The sequence below is a fragment of the Haplochromis burtoni genome, unplaced genomic scaffold (assembly GCF_018398535.1).
Source record: "Haplochromis burtoni strain Fernald_Lab_line unplaced genomic scaffold, NCSU_Asbu1 Contig_120, whole genome shotgun sequence".
NCBI classification, from domain to species: Eukaryota; Metazoa; Chordata; class Actinopteri; order Cichliformes; family Cichlidae; genus Haplochromis; species Haplochromis burtoni.
In genome coordinates, this window is record NW_024582481.1 from 1,068,917 (window position 1) to 1,080,883 (window position 11,967).

Here is an 11,967-nt window from a genome sequence, read left to right on the forward strand (position 1 = left end):
GTGTTCAGTGTGAATGAAACTAAGCTGTAGAGTAGCATGCCTCATATGATTTACATTATTGCAAACAACTTCTGGAGGCACTGTAAAGCATACTGATGATAGACGAGTGTGTCTGTGCATGAGTCACAAAGACACAGCTGCAAACAAACTCCAAGTTTCTTTCAAACCCTGCTCAAATAGTGAGGTAGTCTGTATTGAAGGAGCATAACTCACCTGATAACATGTTGTCGTTCTTTATGGAGGGGAACTTAAGGGTCATCTCATGTTTGTGTCGATGTATCATTAGATGGTCCTCTGTGGGGAATCGCTGTTGAAAAAAAAGGAATTGTACATATGTAAAGAGACAAGTATGAGTAACTGATAAGAAATGAAGCACTACCCTAAAATAACATTCACTGTTATTGTAGTCATTCTTGACTACATCCTAAAAGAAACTTTTTTTTCTTTAGGTATTTTAACACTAGACCCGATCACAGTTTGTGTTTCAAGCACTTCCATGGTATTGCGTTTTTCCCTCATGCGCGAGAGATAAATCTACTCCGAATCCCTCTTTGGTGTATTGATATCACAGGCAGACATACATATACACATGCACATGTACGCATTGAGTTTTATCACGACAGTCTCACCTGAGAACAGCCAGGAGCGTTGCACACGAACGGCCTTTCCTGGTCCGAGTTCATCACTCTGGCCAACTTCTCATAAAACTACAGAAAAAGACAAAAGAAGAAAGCAGTGAGGAGAGCTGAATAATTTTGCTTTCCTTAGACGAGGGAAAATACGCTCGTGTCATGCTAGACATGAAACTGCTACTGCACCTGCACTAGTTTTCTCACGCTACAGTAATCTGGGCTCCACTAAAATGACATCAAGGCTGAGGTTGTGGAAACACTGGGTCCAATAACTTCAGCAAAACTCAACCACTGGGAAAACTTTTAAATATTTCGATAGATGGATTTTCTTTATATCCACGTTTTTATTGCACATTACCACATAGATTGTAACACACTTTAAAGCTGGTAATAAACAAAATGAACAAATGTATCTATATAGACACTGTTTCTCAGTACTTATATATTTTTTATTAAGGCAGCTATGTAGTAAGACAAAATTGACTTTAAATAAAAGGCACCTACATCTGGAAAAAATAGCTCCACATTTAAGTTTCAGCCATACAGTCATCGGTTTCTTAATGAATTGATTCGCTGGTTATGCATCTTTTAGTGAGAACAAGAAAAGGAAGCAGCGGCTGTGCAGCCGTGCACAGTCAGAAAGTGCAGCTTATTTGATAGAAAGAAGAAAAGGAACTTTAGTTGGTGTTAGTTTTAAAGCTTAAAAGTAAGCGGGCCTCAGGTTTTTTTAACGTGCACTTTAGGAACTTCTCAGTGCACCCATATCATTTTAACTTTAAGAATTCAAAGCAAAATGGGACAAGCGATGGTAAAAGATAAAAACACTAAAAATGAACCTCTACAAATTATTTCAAATTTTATCCTTTTCCTCTTTTAACTTTGAAAAACCCAATCAGGCAAAACCAGTTAAAGAAGTCAAAATTTTCAACTGTATTTTTTCATACATTTCAAATAAATTACGGAAACAACAGTTGGATTTTAAAATATATCGATCAACATCAAACGCATTAAACAACACCTATGTGAAATATGATATCCACATGATGGAGCGCACACATTCAAACATTTATATTGCACAGGTTTACAGCATCTTACTTTATTGTTCCTGCCAATAATTTTTTTAAATTATTTTAGGCAGGAATAGGAAGGAATATATCTTTTTATTATTATTACTACATTTTATTTTGACGTTTGACTTTTTTTTAAAGTGATATTCAGGATGCCAACCACTTGTAAGCTTACCAAGGCAACACACACAGTATACTTGAAGTTTGGTCAGATTCTGAGCTAAATTTTTGCTTGCATTTGCATTTTTACTGAAACAATTTTTGTTAAGATCTTTGTGTTTAGACAACATTAAACACAGAAATTTATCTCACTTGTGTAAAAGAGAAAAACGGTTTTCATCACAGTCTGCAAACTACTGAGCAAAAAATATTATTTGTGCAATCCTTGTACTTTTTTTTGCGACATCATACTTGGTTCGCAGCTTATTTAGTATTTCGAGATCTTATTATTGTTACAGTGCAAAAGTATAAACTATTCTTCTAATAAACACTAACAAAGAGCCTCTGAGCAGTCATCACATTTCAATAACACAAATGCCAAGCACTTTTAGACGGATGTCATACCAGATGTTAAGTAAGTACGATTATTTGTCTTTTAGAGTGAAGGTGGACATGAACATGCAAAACATGCAAAACAGGGATGCACCATTATATATAAGGAACATCAGTACTGGCTTATATCAGCCTTGCTGGCTGCCATTTACCAAGTTGTGGAGAACTGAAAGATTTTAATGTAGTTTTCATTGGCACAAATTATTACATACCGATAAAAAAAACCCATATATGCTGCATTGGTACTTTCCAAGTTGTTATTTTAACATAACATTTCTTAACCATTCTTGCATCCCTATTTCACACCCCACACATGGAAACCACACTTGGCTGATGTGTGGTTTCAATGCAAAGCCCACAAAGCGCATGTGGACCATTGGGGTGTCTAGCCATATAAGAAATGGATTTTGTATTTAATTATTTAATGATTCTTGGCCTTATGAGCCTTATGAGTCTTGGCTGCATGATAGTTGCACAGAAACCTATTTCTTCTATGTTACAATAACTTAGAATTGCAGTTAAATAAAGAAAATTTGGCATTATGACGTAAAATGAGACACAAAACTTTTTCTGCTTAGTTTTATCTGCTTTTTATTGCACAACTTAAATGTAATCAGAGAAGGGGGATTAATAAGACACTAAGAGTTTGATGATCATCAAATAGGTCTGTGGTTTATCATGTGTCCTCTCAGTACAACTAAAACATCTGCAGTATTTACAACACTGATACTGGACCACATCATTTTTATTTAATGGCACATTAAACATTTCCTTTTATCGCTTGCATTATTATCACCTCTCCCTCCTACCAGTTCACAAGAACCGCACCACATCTGTAATTCTGTAATAAGTCTGTAATAAGTCAGTGCGGCATGTCAAGTGTCAGGCATGAATACTTTCATACACTATGTGCATGTGTGTCTTTTTCATAGGTACAGGCTATTTCCTTAAGCGCAGTCAAAACAGTCAAATATTGTGTTATGCTAAGCAGTCCTGTTTTCCTAACAAGTTGTACTTCATGACCAAGCCCGCTTGAACAGGGTCTGGAAAGGGTCTCACTGTCAGAGAGCAATGAGACCTGGTCTCTCTTTCTATCACCAGTTCAGTTCTCTAAAACAGGGCCCCTAAAAACTCACCTGGTCTATTTTGACACAACAAACACGACCAACACTGCTGATCATTAAATAAAACTAAGCGCTAGATGACAAAAACAGTGTCTGTAGATATGGCGCTACTCACTCGTGTATTAAATAAAGGCCCCAAATGTTCATGAAACAGCATGAATCAGCTGTTGTGTTTCAACTCTTGTTGGAACTGTTGTTTACTAGCTCCCTTCTTGATTGCCAGTATGAATTTGAAACAGTTCTTGAAACATAAAAACTTTAAAGCAAGGCATTAAAAAAATAAGAGAAAAATTGTTTCCATAACTGTAAAAAACAGAAACCTTTACCTTCCTGTTCCTGTTTCTAAAACGGGACTCGATCATTCCCTCACATTTACTAGGAAATTCAAACCATATGATACATAAAACTTCCAGCCATTAATTCTGCGAATGCCTCTGCGAATTATCCAATAGCTTTCACACTTCAAATTATCAGCATTCAACGCCCTTTCCTTGGACAGGGCACTTGGCTCTCATTTAATATAGATGTTTTCATTTAGCAGAGGAAATTTGGTTACACTTTACATTAACTGTATCCTGATGTGAGTGAGGGGAAGGATTACGGTCCGGCATTCGATTTCAAGAGGAACTTGGGAAGAACTCTCCAGGTAGAACGCATATTAGAATTTAAACAATATGGTGAGGAAAAGAAGGGTTGGGGTGCAAAGGCATATGGGGTTAAAGCAAGCACAAACATGCACAGCAATTCAACTCTCCAGCTCCAGTGCCATAACCTGGGCTTTTGAGAGTACAAATTGAAGGAAGGATTACGGCGAACCCTGAGACAACGTACACGGGACCTCTCTGACAATGTCTGCACTGAACTTCTGCTCTTAAACTCAATGCATGACTAGAAGACTGGTTTGACTGAAATATAAACTTCAAAAGCTTTCAATTACTGGTCTCTGAGTCAACATAAACTCATAAATCAAAAAATGAACCCTCAGAGGTCTAGCATGGGATTAGTACTGCTCACATTATTCTAACTGTATTATTCTTAGCGTTCACTTTGCAGAACTTTGCAGGTAAAGGTGAAAAGAAAGCTCTAGTATTAAAATAAAATGCTCTAACTTCTGTGGTGTACTTGTTGCTCAGACTTGAGACTGCCTTTATGTTTGCTACCTTTTCACACCTTCTATATTAGTAGAGACATTACCAGGGGTACCTCAAGCACAAGAAATGCAACTAACAGTTTACTGCTGCAATCCAGCTTAACATGTAAAAAACATATATCCATGAAGGTTAGTAAATAACACTATTATAGAATAAACAAGTAACTTTAAATGCATTAACTATAGCTTATGATACTTGGTCTAAGTTTATGTAAATCCTAATAATTATTATGAACTATTTTTGGATGATGTATTTTTGCTTTAAAAAAAAAAAAAATTGTCCAGCAAGTTAACTTTACTCAATCTGATAGGCTACATATTTTTAAGGAGACAAATTATTGTAAAAGCTTTCATACAAAGAAACTCCATCCCAGTCTACATTAAATGCTGAAAAAAGTCGCAACAGGCATAAATAACACTTTAACAGGCGTTATTACGACACCGAATAAAAACTCGGGCACAATAAGTGGAATCGTGTACGAGAAACATGTGTTATTGATAGTGCTGTCACATAAACATAATGATAGCGGCCGGAGAGCAATCAAATAATTAAAGCATCTTTCTCTTTTTTTTAAAAAAGCCGTTCCGTCACAAAGTGCGCACCGTCAGCACAACCTTACTCAAAGTAACCCTCAACATCTTAGCGCTTAATCAAATATCGACTGGCCTGCAGAATGACGTAATCTTGATGAACATTGCTGTTCAAGAGAAAAAGAGGAACATAAATTTAACGTAAACAGGGATACCCTGGGGTAACAGCGTAACCACCGGCCCATTATATTCCAGACAGTCATTGGTGAACCGCAGCACGCACGAGTCCCGAAGATTAGCCTGCTCTGCGTATCCCTGGATGGGACAGGCATGACAATGATGCAGGGGTCCAGCTTCGGAGATTTAGAGCTAAATGAAAAATTAGAAGACGTGCCAAATTGGTGTGAAGTGCAACGAAAAGCGCCCGTTGCAATAAAAATGTTCGTGTTTTTGTCCTTTCAGATAATTTTCTGCAGACTTGCCTTAGCTGCTACCTGACAGACCGAGCTGCAGAGGCACTTGACTCCGCGATTCAACTTCAACAACAGTGTAAGAGACAGGCCAAACACACGGAGCGCGAAGTGACATGACAATGCACTCACTCAAACAAAACTCGCACGACACAAAGCTGCAGACACCAGGAGGTGAAAGAAATAAAACAAAATCACATCTTTAGAAAGACTGCTGAAGCGAACGAGAAAACAAGCTGTTGCATGAAAAAGGGAGAAGGACAAGTGAGAAGAATCGCTTTTTAAAAGAATAAAAATAAAAAGATGACAAACCTGCAGAGGCGCGTGCACGGTCCTCTGCATGGTGGCAAGGCTTTCAACTTACCAAACAAGTGCAGAAAATGTGAAGCAGTCTCTCAGAAGAAACCACGTTGGACTGAGAAAAGATTACAATACGATCTATTTAGAGAGCATAACGTCACCCTGGGTGACGTCACGTGGGATTCCTGAACTTCTAAATCATTGTGGTCCGCTGGTAGGTGGAGCCAGCGGGGGCGGAGTTTGCAAATGCACGCCCAGGGGCATGTATGAACACCGCTGGCCCTCGGTGGGTGTGGTCCAAAGCTGGAGCGCCAGTACAGAGCAATGAGTGCAAATAAACGTGCGGTGCTGCAGCTTCTATCTGTCAACTGCGAGAGCGATAAACGGGAAAACCTGCTAAACAGTCCCACGCGTGAAGTATAATCAAGACCCTGCAAACTTTGACCAACAAAATTGAAACTTTATAATAAGAAGCTCCCTACAAGTAAATGGCCTGCATTTGTATAGCGCTTTTCTAGTCCATAGGACCCCAAAGCGCTTTACACTACATTCAGTCATTCACCCATTCACACACTGGCGATAGCAAGCTACATTGTAGCCACAGTTGCCCTGGGGCTCACTGACAGAGGCGAGGCTGCCAGATACAGGCGCCACTGGGCCTGTGCATGACTAGAAGACCACCACCAGTAGGCAAACATGGGGTTAGTATCTTGCCCAAGGATATTTGGCATGCAGCCTGGGATCGAACCACCGACCTTCTGATTAGTGGCTGACCTGCTCTGCCACCTGGCTGTAGCTCAGAAGGTTCTACTATTTGCTGATTTCCAGCTCCATATCTTTATTCTTGGACTCAGTAGCTTTGAACATTAGCCACAGCCTCACAGCAAATCCACTGCTGAACCAAGACGTTTTAACTCCTCTTTTAAAAGCTACACTTCCTTTACGCCAGCTTTCTATTGATTGACTCCCCCTTGCAAACAGAAGGTTTGAACATCAGGCTAGATGACTGGGATGACTATATTAGGGCTGTTTCCTCTCGCAGGAGCTTTGATTATGGCAGTATTATATATTTATGTACATGAGAGAAAACAAGGAAACACAACAAAAGTCCCCCTTTAAAAGGAACCAAGCAGAAACTGACCTTTACAATGTACCTTGTGTGCGCTTGTGTGACATGATGAGTGAAGTGTTTTTCATGCAAGAATACAAATTTTCTCAGACTTGTGGTCCTCGGATTTGCTAATTCAAAAATTCAAGTAGAATTTGGGAAAGCTCTACCTACAAACCTAAAGAACCTAAAGTAATTATGAAACTGGGAATCTCTTCAAAATAAATTATAATAAACATACATGACCAAGTCTAATGACTCCAGAAACAGGAAAGTTACTTTTTGCCAGAATTACGATTCAGCCTCAGTGACAATCTGCATACTGTATTACTCCCTGACGTTACTGTCAGGGCCTCACAAACGTGTTTTCGTCAAACTGGCTTCATTTTTTGCTTATGTTTCACAGTGAGACTATAACCTGGCAGGACTCAATGCATCATCAACAGCTTGACTGGCAAATGAACTGAATGTGCAAAACACAGAGTGTTGCCTGTTGCCCTTTCTAAAGCGTGCCTTAGCTACAGCACATAGAAGAGATTTAAACAGCTCTGAAGTACAAAGCATTTATGTTGGAGCTCTGCACGACCTGCTGGTGCCAACTGGCTGTGATTTCTTGGGCCACAGACACTGGTAGTGAAGCCATCCTCGGTTCCAGGGATTAATGACTCCTCACACATTGAGAAATGTTTACCACTCGCCACTCCACTAGACACACTAAGAGCTCTGTCACTGAAACAATAACGCAGTCTGAAAAGCCCTCATAACTCAGAGCCTCTCCGCCTTTGTCTTTTAACCAGAGCTTTAATCAACATTTATGACATCCTTTTGTCTCTTTATTGCCAATATATTTCCCAACCAATCCAAACATTATGCTCCCAGAGGAGCAGACTATTAAGGTTGGAAAGAGCCGATACAGTTTGGGTCAGTGACCCACACTAAAGTGGACTTGATCTATATTATACTAAACCTTTTATTATTATGCCTTTGTGCAATGCTTCTAGCTAAGATCACCTTGGGAAGATAAGGACCAGTGATGATGCTTTGTTGTAGCAGGTGCAAAAGGTGAAGGAGGCTAATAACAAAAGCGTCTCATAGGTTTTCAATTTTCATCAAAATATAAAGCACTTTAATGAATATTCCACTTTGCAAAGCAGTCAGCTATAGGAAATAGATGTCCAGATTAATGCTGCTCTTCATACCTCAAACAGAGATGACTACGCCCAAAGAGATATTAGTATAAAGCTCTTAGTAACTGTGCAACAACAGAAATCTAAGATATTTAGTTATCTGTTACCGCTCATATAAGCAAATACTTCTCCAAAATTTGGGGTAGAAAAAGCAAAATAGAAAATAGAAATATATAACTAACAAATGATTGTAGGTCTTTGTCAACTGGTGTTTTCTTGTTTTCACGCACTACTGGTGCATCCTCACCTTACATTTTGGGTTAAAAAAAAACTTCTAAAACTCTGATTTTAACCAACAATATATCAAAGCAGTCACTTTAGTCTGTAGATGAGATCATCCATAGTGGTGTGTTTGTTTTAAAATCGCTACGTTTCAATCAGAGGCTTCACCATCGAACTCTTATCACATATTTAAGACCAAGCAAGTCATGACTGTTGTGGCAGAGGGAAAGATGTAAGATAAGACCTAAGCAGCCAAGTCAATTTTACTGGCATCTGAAAGAAGATAGTCTGGGCTTTCCACAGCAGTAGTTATGTTGACAGATTCAAACTTTCTTCAGAAATGTTCTATTTTTTTTTTAATTACTTAACAGAATAAATTGGTATATAGTCTGAATGTCAAAAATAAATAAATAAATAATGTAGAGTTACTAATTTGTCTGATTTGAAAACATAATCATATCTTTACAAAGCCAGGAAAATATACCAGCCTAGCTGACTATAAATATTGAAAGACATTGCTTCTGAACTGGTGGGAATGTCGTTCCAAGTGTTTGCTGTTCAGTGGTTAAAGATCAGGAACTACTGTGTGGTGAGGAAAACCTCAGGACATACTGAATATCACAGTGTTGACACTCTGACAATGTCAAGGTCTGTGGGTTGTAAAAGAAAAAAAGTAGATATATTTGTGTTACTTGAAAAATGAGAATGTTCAGTAATTCACTGCATTGCAAAACAACAATACAGTAATAAAAAATTCAATACTGGTTTATGGGGATGTTTTGCAATTAAACTTCAAAATAAGGATAGAAAACCCTTTACTCTACAGGCAGTTGTTTAACCAGTAAATTTACTTTTGTGCACTGCAACATCTGAGTTACTCAAATTTCAGCATTCAGATTAATCATTGAAATACTGAAATGAAGCTAGTGGTTTGAAACTGTCAAGACTCAGTAATTTCTGTCTTGGTATGTCAACTATCTCTGCTGAGCTTTCTAATGGCCCTGGGAGTCTTGTCCAACAAAATATATACTCTGGAGGGTCCTCAGTAGATAACCTTAGTGGCTTTTTCTCGCTCAAACACTTGACCCTATAACATTTACATTAGGTGGATGATAAATGGTGGTGCCTGAGTGAAAGCTATGGAGATTTGTAATTGTGTAGGATAATCTTTTTGCACAGCACTTGCGAGAAAGTTTATCAGTCTAATGATATATGAACTTGTCTTCTGTGTTACTTAAAGGGGATTATTAATAACATTTTTAACAATGACAATTTTTAAATGTTATATGGCGAGGCTAACAATAACACAATCATAACACCTTTAGATTACATTACAACACTGCATGGATAATATGTTGTGAGTGGTATTTCCATTGTGTTAGTCATCCCTATATGATTTATATTGGCTTGCGGGACCCGCTGTCCTATTACAAATCACTTAAATAAACACACTGATGATTTGAGTTAGAAATAAAGTCCCTAGGGAGGTGTTTTCACTTTCAGCTGTTTGAAATAAGTCTCCACTCCATGCAAAAATGAAGCCAGAAGGACTGAGGTGCCCTTTCTTTACTGTAGAGTGTAGGAGTGAGGAAATTATCTTATTGGTTGACTCAAACTTGCTGGGCAGTTCCCAGAGAACAGAAGGGTTTGGTCACTTACGAGCAGCTATTAAACGTGACTTTGCCTGCATGTGTTTCCACAGTGAGGTTGAACAGTCTATTCAGTACATCCTAAGCCCAAAGAATCCCAAACATATCTATTACCTCATCTCTAAACTTAAGAGTAATGATTAGGTGAAGCCTTACCCATCAAGCAAAAACTTCAATAAATAACAGAGGATAAGCCATGCCAAGATTTTTAAAAGAAACCCATCAGTTTCCTCAAACAAGAAGCTGTGAGTGATGTAATGCTTTCATAGTAATATCCCACAGTGTTCTCATGCATAACTGGAAAAGAAAAAAGTTTTACCATCACTGGTCTGAAATTTGGATGAGCCCAGTTACGACCCATTACACATTCATCAGGCACAGACTCAAAGTTACCACACAGTCCATGGATGCAAAAAAAGTAACTAAAGAATTCTTCCACTCACTTTTTTGCCTCTTTAAAAAGGAACATTTGTTGCATATTGTCACATATACATTGTAGAGACCCGTGTTTCTCTCTTACAAGTTGTTGCATCAGTCACTCTGTTCTCCTGAAAACAGTCAAATGGGGGGGGGAGAAAGAAAACCAGCTCCAGATTAGATTAATGACAAGACACAAAATGTTTCAGATCTGTTACTCTGACAAGTAATTTAATTAAATGTAGCGTACACATGCTGTAGTTATTCAGAACCTGTGCACATTTTCAAATTGATTTTATGCATTAATGAACAATGAAAAATGGCAGCATGCACTTAATTCCAGCCTGTCTCTACCTCAGACTACCTCAGAAAATAAAATCACTTTGCAGAACAAGGCATGTGAAGTGCTGTTGATAGTAGAAAAAAGAACATATAAAAATAAAACCCTTAGGAAGGATGAAACCTCTTGTAGGACTATACTGTTGGCTGAGTTACAGATAGTCCTGGGAGACCTTTAATCCCCTGAACATGACTTACCGGTACCTCTATTCACTGGCCAATACTGCCGCTCTGTGGCCATTAGATGCTCTTAAGCTACTTGTTGCTCCAAAGTGGAATTCACAGCACGACTTATTAATTAACCACATTTACTACAAAATATTTGCACATAATTGCAAATGTAACAAGCATCAGTCAGTTAGAATACGATTCCGGTGAAGGCAGACACTTAGTTTGTTGAAGTGACGCACATCCTACCTGGCACTTAATTAAAGGTAATTTGAAAACTGAAAGAAAAGGCATACAAATAAGTCAATATAAGGAAAAATATTTGCAGTGACGATGTCTATTAATTAGTCAAGCCAAGTGTGCAAACTCCATGCGTTAAATTAGGCAAACTGTTCAAAAAGCAACTTCCTACAAAGCATTACAAGAACTATATAGCCAACTACCGTACTACACAGTTTCTAGGAATGCAGTTTGTGTGTGTGTGTGTGTGTGTGTGTGTGTGTGTGTGTGTGTGTGTGTGTGTGTGTGTGTGTGTGTGTGTGTGTGTAAAATCGCACTTTTGTTATTAGATAATTGTCATTTAACGTTTACTCATCTGCTGTTTTACTTGATAATTCAAATTTGACCAACAGTTCACGTAATTATAAACTAACTTTTAATTTTTAAAATAAGTGATTAATGTAGCTAGACAGCCCAAAAGATGACGTTTCGAAATGTATATTTAGGCTCTTGGCATAACAATGGCAACAACATTGTGTATTTTTATTTAAAATAATCAAAATTATATTTTAAAAAAATGATTACGTCTTTTAAAAGGAATACGAAAATGTTTATAAACTTTAAGATGAGGTCTATTTCAATTCTCATTTAATATCCTGTACGACCCTAAACTCTAACAATGTATCCTATGTTGCCAAGTTTAATTTTCATCTAATATATTGCCATCCCTTCACTGCAGGCGTGCCATAAGGACTCACTTCAGATACGAACTGTATAACTAGAGGCAATTTAGAAAAATTGTTTGGCTTTTTTAATGAAAGTCAAACAGCCT

At 38.0% G+C, this 11,967-nt stretch overlaps 1 protein-coding gene across 7 annotated transcripts in view; it reads right to left on the minus strand.

Moving 5' to 3' along the window:
- Positions 1-5,995, minus strand: part of creb5b (cAMP responsive element binding protein 5b) — a 35,048-nt gene extending 29,053 nt beyond the window's left edge. For 2 of the 7 annotated variants that reach the window (XM_005934753.3, XM_042223815.1), the window contains exons 1-3: positions 5,839-5,973; positions 630-707; positions 214-307 (exon numbers count right to left, since the gene is read on the minus strand). In XM_005934753.3, the coding sequence (XP_005934815.1) occupies positions 214-307; positions 630-707; positions 5,839-5,868 (202 nt within the window). In that variant the 5' untranslated portion in view covers positions 5,869-5,973. Of the gene's footprint in view, positions 1-213; positions 308-629; positions 708-5,838 lie in introns of all 7 variants that reach the window. The other 5 variants (XM_005934751.3, XM_014337611.2, XM_005934754.1 and 2 more) reach the window with 4 other exon arrangements.
- Between the last annotated feature and the right edge of the window lie 5,972 nt (positions 5,996-11,967).